Raw genomic sequence first — 12,317 nt, forward strand, 5'->3', positions numbered from 1 at the left:
TTTAAGTATTTTTTAATTTATGCCATTTTTTATTTTTGGGTTGTATAATTAAAAAATCCGTTTTGCTTTCCGATTTTATGATTCAAAAGTATTTTAAAAATGACTTCTGAATAATACAATATAAAGAGAGATTACTTTTAGTTTTCATAATTCAAAAATATTTTTTTTTACTTTTAAATTGCATTATCTAGAAAAATAAAACAGAAATTGTCATGTATGATTTTAATAATTTTTTAAATCAGTGTTATTTAGCATTTTTTTTAAAGTACACACAACACAAGCTCACCCACTTGTAAAATAATAAAGGACAATGATACTTTAACCCACTTTTTTTGACCCACTTTTAACCCACCACTTCAATCATCATTAGATCATCACATCACATCACTAAAAAGAATAAAAAAAGATGATCTAATGGTGATTAGAACAATGGGTTAAAAGTTGGTCAAAAAAAGTGGGTTAAAATATCATTTTCCAATAATAAATTAATGAATAAGATGAAAATGACCAAATTAAATCGTTATAAATACTCAAATGATTAAACCGAAAACTTTTAAAAATAAAATATCAGATTGAATATGAAACTAAATTAAAAGATTTAATTGAGATAAAACTAAGAGTTTAATTTGTTTTTTAAGCGCAGATTACTTGCTATCTAAACATCAAATATGATATTGATGAGATATTAAATAGTTTTCGGTTGTTAGGAAATTTATAACCTTTAATTGTCTCAATTTACCAAAAGAAAAAATAGGTTAACACTTTCAAATTCAAATAATCACACCATAAACATTTTAAACATTTTTTTCGATTTAATATTTCAGTGGAAATTATTTCTTAAAAATATTTCTGTTCTTTAAAAGTCTCAAATATTCTATAATTTTTTTTAAATTTAATTAATTTATCGCTTCCAAACATTTTAATAATTTCATATTTAAATATTTTCCTAAATTATGATTATTTGAACGAGAAAATTTTACACAAAAATATAAAATATAACGTAAAAACTTAGTTTTAATAATTAAAATTTCATTCAAGTTTATTAGTATATTAGCATTGCAAAAATATTATAAAACTAACAAATATGATAATATTTTGTTTGTGGTTAATTTAAGAAGTAAAATAAAAGGCTTGCTAAATAAAAGTGAAAAAGGTTTGGAGAGACAACAATAGGGTTTATAACGGTGCGTTTCAAATTGTGAGTGATGCTTCTTCATACTTGATTTCATACCCTCCGTCGCGCCACCGAGAGAAGCAGAAGCGGAAGCAGCAGCGGCGGCGTGCGCCCAACCACAACCACAACCACAACCACAACCTCAACCTCAACCTCAACCTCGACGTAATGCTCTCTCTCTATTTAGTTAACAATAATGGTTATTTGATTCAATTTTAACACTAACCGTTACAGTGATAGGGTGCTTATGGTCTCCGTTGGTTCAAAAGCATTGGTGGCAAGAAGCTCAATGGGCGACCACGATTATGAATCCCTCAAGCAAGCCAAAAGTAAGAGGAGAAAGCATAAGAAAGGGGGAGCCGCTCATGAATCCGATTCCAATCCCAAACACTCAAACACAAACTCCAACACCTTCACTTCCCCGTCTCAACAATCCCGTGTTAGGTACCCAATATCTATTCTTCTCAGTTCTTTCTCCTCCCTTATACCAATTCAATTTTTTTTTTTCAATTTACGTTACGTTTTGTAGGAAACAGCTTGACCCTGAAACTACCCAATACTTCTCAGAGATTGCTAATCTTTTTGAAACTGAGGGGGTAGAATTGGAGGAACGTTCACTTATATGTGCTAATGCTCTCCAAGAAACCAAGGGGAAAGAATTCGAAATAGCAACCGATTACATTGTTAGCCACACTTTGGAGACCATTCTCCAGGGCTGTGATGTTGACCACCTTTGTGATTTCTTTCACTCTTCTGCTAACGACTTCCCCTATATTGCCATGGATAGATCCGGTTCTCATGTCGCTGAGACCGCCATCAAGTCTTTAGCTGTTCATCTCCAAGATGATGAGGCTCGCCCTCTGGTTGAGGAGGCTTTAACCGTCATATGCAAGGTGGAGTGCATTTCATACTAGTTTGAATTCTGGAGATAAATGCTTATATTGCTTGCCACTTACTGGTCCCCAACTTTATTTCTTGCTTTAATGTTTTCAAACTATGCATGTAAGCTTGAGTTTTAACCAGCAAAGGTAGTTGATGTTGGCAAAATTAATCTAGTCAGGTAGTGTCTAGATATAGTCAGAGAAACAAAATGTTAATTGTGGGAAGAGAAGAGGAAGATCCGACCAGGAAGGATGTTCCTCTGCTTTAAATGTGATTTCTTATACGTATACATGTCATTTGGCAGGTGATTGCAGCAAATTCTGTTGATGTAATGTGTAACTGCTATGGTTCTCATGTGCTTCGGACTCTTCTCTGCCTTTGTAGAGGAGTACCATTAGATAAGTGTGGATACTATTTATCAAAATCGACTACCCTATTAGCAGAGCGGTTGAATTCAAAGGAGTTTTCAAAGAAAGATGATGCAACAAATTTTCAGCCTGGATTTCCAAATTTACTGAAAGTACTTGTCTCAGATATTTTAAAGCATGCTAAGAAATATATCAAGATACTACAAGTTGACCAATTCAGTAGTTTGGTTTTCCAGGTATCATTTCCATTTCCCTCTCTCTCCTATATATTCTGCATTAAATGAATAATTGTATTCCTTCATGCTTGGCATTTAGTATTTACTATTAGATTGTGGCCCATCTATTGTTATTCAATGAGGTTCTCTATAAAGCCAAATTTAATTTTCTTGCTTTGGTTGATGGTGAGGGCATGTGTAGGTTTTTTATATTGTCTTATCCCCTAGAGGCTTGTAACTCCATTCCATAGTGAGTTGATATTACGATGGAGATTATGTGAGATATAGCCTTCATTTCAGTATTTTCTTAAGATCTGCTTGCTTTAGAACTTTATCATACTCTACAGAAGAGATTATTAAATTCACTCTTAACTATATTAGATTACCTCTTGGATAAAAACATTTTCTGTGGTGCTATTATGTGCTTATGGTTTATTGTGCTTTTTGCTTCTCTATTTTATTCCTCTCATCTCAGTGGGATTTCTTTAATTCATGGCAGACAGTGCTGAGGGTCTTGGCAGGTGATGATGAAGAGTTGTTACATGTGATTCCTTTCCTTCTTGGCTGCAAGGATAAGAATAATGCAGAGGGCAATTTTATAGACACTAAAGTAGTAGCAGATCTCAAGAATTTATTAAAAGAATCTAAATTTAGCCATCTAATGGAGGTGAGTATCATATGGATGAAGAAAACTGTATAATTAGCTACAGTAGTGCAGGAGCTTTTGAAAAATACGAACAGAAGTTCAATAGAACATTAGCTAGTTCTTATTTTAAAGATATTTATAAAAAAGTCTCACTTCCTTTCGTACTTTCCATAGTAAATGTGAATTTTAGTATATAAGCAAACAAGCATTATATACCTACCATCACGGTAACCTTTCCACAGGTACAATCTCAACAACTTTTATTAATCCCTAAATACTCTTTTCTGACAGTGAACATTGGGCATGTTATGCATGTGAATTGTTTTGTGATAGTTTATACAGCCTCATCGGACATATTTTCATGTGGCATTATATGCTTAACCATTTTATGCCTGTGCATTTTTTTATGGAGGCAGCAGCTTTTTTTTTTTATGGAGACATTGTGATTTTTTTTTCTACAGATTCTGGGATAATAAAATTTTGTAAATCTTTTTCAGGTCGTTTTGGAAGTATCTCCGGAGTCCTTGTTCAATGAATTATTCGCTAAAGTATTCAGGAATTACTTGTTTGAGTTATCTTCTCATCAACATGGGAACTTTGTTGTCCAAGCATTAATTTCTTATGCAAGCAATCAAGATCTGGTATTGTGTCTACTTTCCTTTCTGCTTTACAATACTGAACATTTTCTACATTTTTAAGTGTGACCAATTAATTTTATCTAATTATTGGTCGCAGAATGTTGCATATACGGCCTTTGTCTCATGCATTTTCTTTTAACAATGCTTATTTGTGTTGTAATTTTCTCTTTGCAATTTTTTTCCCGTGTTTGTTTTGACTTTTTATTGTTTGGTAGATGGAGTTGATTTGGGAAGAACTTGGGCCAAATTTGGAGGATCTTTTCAAAATGGGAAGGTCAGGAGTTGTTGCTTCACTTGTTGCTGCCAGTGAAAGGCTTCATGTTAACGAACGCAAGGTTTGCATTTTGGTTGTATTGTCTACAATATGCAGATCTGTATATTCTTGTGTGTTCGAGATTCTTAATTTATTGCTTCTAAAACCTAACTTCATGTCTACAATGATTTCTTCAAAATTGAAAAGTAAATGGTGTTACTTGCATTTCGTAAGTTATTTTTACATTATCTTGTTTTTCATCCTTGCAAAAACTTTAATGGCCTATTTTTTAAATCTGGGGCAGTGCTGTGAAGTCCTTGCTGAAGCAGTATGTCCAGTGGATGATTCTCCGAAAGGGATTGTTCCACGACTCATGTTTCTTGACAGTTGTTTCACATATGAAGACAAGTCCAACTGGAGCTGGCAAAGTGGTGCTAGAATGAATGTCATGGGTTCTCTGATCTTACAGACAGTATTCCGGTTTAGAAGCGTAAGTGAATTTCTTGAAAATTGATGTCTTAGCTGCTTTCTTTCTGGTTTTGTTAGCCAAAGCTATGAGAGGAAGCATTTTGTTGAAATCCTTTAATGTCACAGCATAATATTTCATGGGTGATAGCATTGCTGTTAAATTAATTAATTAGGAACAGATCTTCCATTTGTTGTTCCTAAAGAAATATTTTCATCCCTTATCATAAATAATGAAATCATGATGAGTTTCAAGTGTTGTTGTTGTGCCTTCTTTGATTCTGAGATATTAAAGATCTCCTTGTTTAGAGTCATTTTGTTTTTTTCTGGTGTATTTTTTTTGTGATAGTAATGCACAGTCTGACATTTGATAGTATGGTGAACTTTTTATAGTATTGTTGATGATTGAATGAGAAGAAAGAAAACATAGAGGGATAGATGAGAGAAAACATAAACAATGATGCATTTTTCTGTTGTTTGATTGAAGAGGAAACATAAAAGGAGAGGAAAGTTGACATCTACAATCAAAAGTTCAAACTTTTATTTCCTTCTATTTTCTAAGTTCAAATTTTAATTTTCTTCTCACTTTCTTTCCTTTGTACCGAACAGAGAATTACTGTTGGAGTTGATCGAAGCACTATTACATAAATTGTTCATTGCTAGTCATTGTTATTTTATTTGAGCCTGCTAGTTTTATATGGTGTTTAAATTAAATAGTTTATTGATGTGTTCAATTCCATTATCCCACATTTTATTTTCATAGGAATATATACAACCTTATATCATAAGTATAACTTCCATGGAGGCAACTCATGTTCTTGAAGCAGTGGGAGATTCAAGAGGATCACATGTTGTTGAGGCTTTTCTATGTTCAGGAGCTTCTGGGAAACAGAAGCGCAGATTGATTATCAAGTATATCTTTCTGCTATACATCTACCATTTATTTTCTCTAGGAAATTCTTATTTCTGCTGCAGGGCTTAATATCGTAAACAAGATTTTTAGATTATGTTTTCTATTTCTATGCTAAATTCCATTTTTTTTTCACATAATTAATGGGATCTCTGTTCAAGCTAATGAAATGGGAGCAATTGTTTTGCGGGAATCTAATTTATTTTATTCATAGTTAGAGATTTACCTTTTGCGGTTTAGGATCATTTAGATAATGCTTTCTTTTGACTAACACTAAGTGGATTGAAATATCTATTGAGATACTTTTAAATTGAGGTTGTTTTAAATTCCAAAATTGTAACTTAATGACCCTTGTTCCCAAAGCCTAAGTTTTGGAGGGGTATGTATTTTCCCCAGTCCAATGTACCTTTAATTTTTTTTCCGTACTTCATGTTGAAATTATTAATAATCTGTATTTAATGGATTTGAAAATTGCTACTTTATTGTCTTATATTTTCCCTTTTTTTGTCTTTCATAACTTATAACTTATTTTGTAGACTGCAAGGGCATTTTGGGGAGGTCGCACTCAACTCATCTGGTGCTTTTACCATTGATAAGTGCTTCACGGCCAGTAATCTGTCCCTAAGGGAGACTATAGTGTCTGAGGTGTTAGCTGTGCGAAGTGATCTTTCCAAGACAAAGCAGGGATCTTACCTATTAAGGAAACTAGATATTGACGGGTATGCTGATGGCTATTTAGTTAATTATAGAATTTTCAGATTATTACTTTCAATTGAGAACGTATTTTTTAACTTCTAGATTTGATAAGTTTTTTGAAGTTAACCTTCACGATTGATACCTGCTTTATTACAACAGATTTGCTGCGAATCCTGATCATTGGAGGTCAAAACAAGCATCCAAAGAATCTACTTATAAAGATTTTTACAGTATGTTTGGTTCCAATGATACAAAGTTGATGAAAAACGATTCCTTTCTTAGTGACACCTCGAATAACAAATCTAATCCAAAAGCTGTAAAGGAAATTAGGAAAGAAATTGACCAATCGCTAGGTTCTGGTGCACCTTTTTTGAGCTTCCAAAATAAAAACCCAAAAAAGGACAAGCAAAAAAATAAGAGAAATGCTTATATTACTGGAGATGATGGCGAGTCTAATAGGAAGAAGAGGTCTAAAAAGGAGAAGGTTGAAAGTGGGTTTGACACAGCTGGTACTGCAGCAACCGGGACGCCAGTGAAGAAACGACGAAGAGATGGTGCTCTTTCCGAGGCTTCTCTGAAGAAAGTGAAGGCATCGAACGCGTAGAGTTAAAGACAATTCCCCCCCCTCCTCAAGGACGAAGTTATTTTAAAGAGAATGATGTGTTAAGCAGGTCAGCAGGGTCCCAAGATTTAATGCTTGAAGATTTGTATGATTTCCTCTTTGCTAGTAATTTTGTATCATTTTACTATTTCACATAGAATGTCACTGGAAAATTGCATTAACAAAGGTAGTTTACTGCAAAATATGATTTTTTTTTGCCCTCCAATGATTTGCTTGACGCCCCTCACCCCAATTTACTGATATTTGCTTGCTGGGGTTCCATGTTTTCGGTACAAACCTGGACATCATTCCTCGTTTTTAGAATACGAATATTATAGATTTTTAGGTGTATCAGAACTCAACAACCTTGGTTAGCAAAACTGTAACATTCAATGTAAATTGCAATACATACAAACATTGGGACTTGGCAATTTGAAGGTAAGATACAAGTATACACAACAGTTATTTGTGTCTAGGAAGGCGCAGTTGAAACAAAACTAAAGAAACAAGATGAGAAAGGAAAAACAGGTGATTCCAATAATGGTGTATTGTTTGTTCTGTCAACCATATGTTGGAGGGTTGAACCTGCGAAAGAAATATGTTTTTTCTTGTCAGTCACGGGGTAGCTACGTATAATAGAAAGGCTAGAAACTGTAAATACTAAGAGTTACTTGTTTTGTGTCGGATTCGATTTGCTTGGAGGTATCCTTCGGAAACTGGAAGCGAACTGCTTAGAAAGATTCTTCCTATGAACTTGACGATAAGATGAAGTCTTGCTGGATCGCCAAGAGTGCACTCGTACTGTTGGGAAAACCTCAGCTCTGGCTCTGGTTGACCAGGTTAATAATAGCAGTGACAGTGTGAGAGCAAGAGCACCGAGTGCTGGGGACCAATTCTTCATGGTAGTGAAGGGAGAATCTTGGTTCTTATGGTAGCGATGCTGGGAGCATAGTGAGTCAAATAAAGCTAAGATATGATATGTGAGTGAAATGTGAATTATATCAGTCTTGATTCATTTTTTTATTACTGTCAGAAATGCAAAGGATATTGGGATCCGATGCCATTTTGGGTTCATGTGGGATCATGTGCTCGCCTTTTGACTGCTGCTGCATCCGGCCTTGTCCGGACTTTGGATTTGGTGAAAATGAAGACAGAAATTTCAGAGGGGTCATGTGATAAGCCACGTGATGGTACTGTATCTTTGAGTTTGAACTTTCTTGCAAATGATATTTTTGATAGATACTGAATAATAATAATTAGACAATAACTAGAGAAATCAGCGAAACCTAAAAAACGGTTCCTGCTTTTCGCTTATTTGAATGAAAGGCAACAATAGAAAAGAATAAATATTATATTTGTTGTTGTGTTGTGTTCTGCATATTTATCAGTCTCACTCAATCACTCAGTCCCTTCCTTTCCCCACTCAAACTTTAGTGACTGTTTAAGAGCTTTCCAGCTTGGCCATGAGGACGGCAGTCACACCTAGCAGTGCTTCTTCCATTCTTCAAATAATATTTTACTTATACTCTCAGATTATTTTTGAATTTCGATGATGCTCACGTGGGTAACTGGTTGCACCGTTTTAGAAAGTTAATACTCAGATATTATTAGTTTAACGGGTTATCAATCATAATTGATCGAATCAAACTGCTTTGTATTATCCCAATCACTTGAAAAATATTTATACAGTTAAGACACAAGTTCGTGAAGCCTACTAATTAATAAAAGGATAACCCTTTCGTCGGTAGTTCATGGTAGGGCACCCGATATGAGATTCATTTATTCTCTGTAATAATTTCTTTTTGAAAATCTTTTTAATACTACTTAGATATTTCAATTTTCTAGTGTATCTTGTACTTTTTGTTATTGAAGTAGAAAATACGGATATCTAAATAACATGCCTTGATTGTTTTTATACATTCCGTTGAGAAAGTCTTATTTTCTATTTTTTTTTTTTAAAAAACGTAACGTCTGAACAAATTAATTGAGACCCAAACCTCCAAATTGAGCAACTTTTTTTTATAAAGATGCTAGAATATTCCGATACAATTAATTACCACTTAAAAAAATATTTGAACTGGTCTGAGTTTTGCTAATGAAGGTTTGTGTGTCGTAAATATGGAGAAAAATTGAAGCAAATTCTTTATTTTTTTTTTTAAATTAAGAAACTATTGTTTATGATGAAGAAATCTCCACCACATGAACAATCTGAGGCATGTTATTACAAGGTCCGTGGGTTTGATCTGCACAACAAGGACTTTTCTTAGGTGCTAACAGTTTCATTAATTTTGATTGTTGGTTGTCTTCCCACTAATTTCACTTCGGAATACAGTTAATGTTAATGTTTTTTTATTTTAACAAAAAGGGTTGCTAAAGACATGCTGAAACCTACGGAGTTATTGGAGATTGGAGATTTAAACAAACACGTTTGGCTGTTTTTACTTGCATTTGATTCGATCATGTAATGTAATGTAACAAAGGTGGTTCTTTGGTTTGATCAGTGGTTGGAGGAAGCAAAGAGAAACGTAAATGAAGCAAAAGTGAAAAGTGGGTCAGTGCAGACGAGAATTGTCGAAAGTTAAAAAGGAGAAGAAAGAATGGAAAAGTAATGTGATAGCATGATGGTAGAATGATTCAACCTTCAAGCCACTAGTTTTGACTAGTTGTCAAACACTTTCAAAACTAATAGCAGCTCATAAATTCAAATCCAATTGTTATACCACAATCACGCATGTTTCGTCATTTTCGGTCTACTGGAACAGTAATTATAATAATACATTATTAAGTGCTGCACCTATTTTGTCCTTTACATCTCTCCATGCTCTATTCAATTTCAGATCAAAATTTCAAAAGATTTAACATATTACAGAGAACAGCTTACGTCTAACTTCTTCTAGAAGTTTTTTTTTTTCATGAATTAAAATTAATTCATAAAGTATTAGACTATCTGCGCCATCGAGTCCATGTTTTTCAAAGAGAATGAATATTCTGCATAAGATTTTTCAGTCAGCACATGATGGCCACATAACCAATGACATCATCAGTAATGTAAGAAAGTGTTATCTACCTTTCTCTTTTTTAAGATTAACCACCCTTTTCCTTTAATAAAAAAATCTACCAGTTCATACAATCAAAAGCCATGCACACTGACAGTTTAAAAAGTTTTGACACAAGAACACCAGCTTTATTCATATCTTGTTGCTAATCCAGTTACAGTGTGGACTTTGTTTATTATCAGCAAGATTCAGCAGAACAAAAGCTATGAATTACTGAAGATTTCCAATGCAATTACTATATTTCAAATTCGTGCTTGCAAGTATTGGTGAGATAAATCGATCCCATGTTGTATCCCTTCCACTTCACATCATATTGAAGAAAATCATCTCCAATAAAAGGAAGAGGGTGATTCTATTGTATTGTATTGCTAGAATTCGAAACCTATACTATATACAACAAAGACACTTCAAACAGTTACTCTCCTCAGCCATTATATGCACACGTATTGATAACAGCTACCATATCTACGAGAGCTCTGACCTCTCTCTCAAGAACAAGAACAGAAAATTCCACTCACAACTTCCTACCTCGAAGCTGAATATGCACATTAAAGAAAAATAAAAAAATAATGAATAGAACTCAAGTAATTCCTAACTCAGCTGTGTCCTCCTCCCCCTGAATTAGCTGCTTGTTGTTCTACATCTACAGAAGTAGGACTCCAAGGATTTAACCTTCTGTCTCTGCTCAAAAGCCTCTTCAATGATCTCAGTCTTCCCGTCATTGGCGATTTCAAGTCATCTTCAGCAAACCTGTTTGCAGAAGGCGACAAAGAAGATGAAGTGATATCACTTGGTATGTCAATAACCAATGTTCCGTGACGTCTATTGCTGTTGTTACTATCATCATCATCGCAGGTAGCAGCGGAAGAGGACGAGGAGGGACAAGGTGGCTGAGAAGCACTTTCCTCCAAAGAAGCAGCACCAGTAGAAGTTATTTGGTTGTGATCCCCCCAAACCAAGACGTTGGTGGGAAAAGTTGGAGACTCTGCTTCTGAGTTCTGTGCACTGTTATTTTCATCTGATTGAGCAGAAACAGAGTTCCTGCAAAGAGGGCACGTAGAATGGGATTGGAACCACATGTCAATACAACCAACGTGAAACCCATGATTGCATTTGGGCAAAAGCCTGGCCTTTTCTCCTTCCACCACCTCCGAGAGGCAAACCGAACATTCCAAACCCTCCTTGAAGTCTTGGGCTTGGAATACCAACACGGGAATGGAGCTCAGAACGGAGGGATCCAGTCCCCTTCGAAGACCACCCTCTTGACCGGAGGAAAACACAAAGCGGCGGCGGCGCCGTGATTGCGGAGCAGGCTCGCGCCACCAGAAGTTTCTTGTGAAGAGGTGAACGCCGAGAGCAATCACAACAAGGAAGAAGAAGATTATTATAACGATTATCATTACCTTTCCGATTAACTCAACGGCGGGGGATTCACCCAGAGTGTCAGTTTGCTCACCCATAATGCTCTCTCTTCTCTCTTCTCAAAGCACAGAAGAAAAGAACTTTGAAAGGATTTGGAACGGTGAACGAGAGTGAGAAGGGTGGGAGTTAAAATAGAATCATGGAAACGAGAGTGCGAAGAAATGAGGCTGGAGAGAAGAACCTCCACAATGGACTTGAAAATGAGAACAACTACCACGGCGTTGAATGGTCTAAGTTGAACTTGGGGTTGACCCACACATTCACATAAAAATGAAGATAATCTTAATCAGTATTGAACAAGAAGAAGATTCAAGATTAAATATTGAAGATGGTTTAGTTTAGTTTGGATTGGTTTCCCTTCCCTCCACGTCTCTGCCATCTCTCTCTCTTCTTATTCGTAATTCCTGTTTAAAACCAAAACATTAGCCGCAGCCTCTGTATCTGTACCACTCACACTCCAGCAACTAACCTTTTAACTTTTGACCATTCCGATGATTTAACTCAAACACGCTCCATTCACATAATTCAATTCAACCAACAATTATGTTAGAAAACGAAATGTAAACTACTTACAAATACGCTCTTTTTATCAAATTGATAAAATCATAAAATAAAAAGTCCAACTAGCTTCACATGTACTGCAGCATCAGAAATTTCGATTGAATTGCTGTTCCAGGGCAGGGCCTCTTAATTATGTGACGCTGTCGCTGTTATAATGCCACGGCAAACAAAATCAATGTGGATTTCCAAGAAATTCATGAAACTTGTACTTCTTTCAGTTTTCGGATGTGCTTATATTGCCTCTCTTAACCAGCAAATTAACAATAATAATAAAACATTCCTGTTCGAAATTACAAGGACAAGTATTTATGTAACAAAACCTTTGCATTTGTAAGTGTTCTAAATGTTACATGATTATGTCATAAAGCCATTTGTTTTTATTATGGTGAAATAGCTTGATTTAGTTTTTATTGTGCATGAGTATGACATG

The 12,317-nt window shown here is 35.0% G+C and overlaps 2 protein-coding genes across 3 annotated transcripts; one reads left to right on the forward strand and one right to left on the reverse strand.

Annotated features, from left to right (window-relative positions):
- The first annotated feature begins 1,173 nt into the window (after window positions 1–1,173).
- LOC114163752 (pumilio homolog 23) lies at window positions 1,174–7,074 on the forward strand. Of its 2 annotated transcripts, none has more exons than XM_028048049.1 (11): window positions 1,174–1,339; window positions 1,409–1,618; window positions 1,704–2,067; window positions 2,361–2,660; window positions 3,139–3,306; window positions 3,783–3,926; window positions 4,139–4,258; window positions 4,481–4,666; window positions 5,405–5,553; window positions 6,088–6,270; window positions 6,407–7,074. In XM_028048049.1, exons 2-11 carry the CDS (start codon window positions 1,422–1,424, stop codon window positions 6,849–6,851), a joined length of 2,256 nt encoding a protein of 751 aa, XP_027903850.1. In that variant the 5' UTR covers window positions 1,174–1,339; window positions 1,409–1,421; the 3' UTR covers window positions 6,852–7,074. The 2 variants fall into 2 exon arrangements, with proteins under 2 accessions (XP_027903850.1, XP_027903851.1); XM_028048050.1 differs by having other exon boundaries at window positions 1,415–1,618.
- A 2,967-nt stretch (window positions 7,075–10,041) lies between these two features.
- Window positions 10,042–11,798, reverse strand: LOC114162499 (RING-H2 finger protein ATL60-like). The gene has a single exon (XM_028046413.1). The coding sequence runs from the start codon at window positions 11,362–11,364 to the stop codon at window positions 10,501–10,503; it is 864 nt and encodes a 287-aa protein (XP_027902214.1). The 5' UTR covers window positions 11,365–11,798; the 3' UTR covers window positions 10,042–10,500.
- Between the last annotated feature and the right edge of the window lie 519 nt (window positions 11,799–12,317).

Source organism: Vigna unguiculata, chromosome 9 (genome assembly GCF_004118075.2).
Source record: "Vigna unguiculata cultivar IT97K-499-35 chromosome 9, ASM411807v1, whole genome shotgun sequence".
Taxonomy (NCBI): domain Eukaryota; kingdom Viridiplantae; phylum Streptophyta; class Magnoliopsida; order Fabales; family Fabaceae; genus Vigna; species Vigna unguiculata.

Bases quoted from the DNA above. Each gene is read 5' to 3' on its own strand.
- LOC114163752 (XM_028048049.1), top strand. From the start codon at position 1,422: ATGGTCTCCGTTGGTTCAAAAGCATTGGTGGCAAGAAGCTCAATGGGC. The intron at 4,667-5,404 runs GTAAGTGAATTT...TTATTTTCATAG, and splicing joins CAGTATTCCGGTTTAGAAGC to GAATATATACAACCTTATAT. The intron at 5,554-6,087 runs GTATATCTTTCT...CTTATTTTGTAG, and splicing joins AAGCGCAGATTGATTATCAA to ACTGCAAGGGCATTTTGGGG.
- LOC114162499 (XM_028046413.1), bottom strand. From the start codon at position 11,364: ATGGGTGAGCAAACTGACACTCTGGGTGAATCCCCCGCCGTTGAGTTA.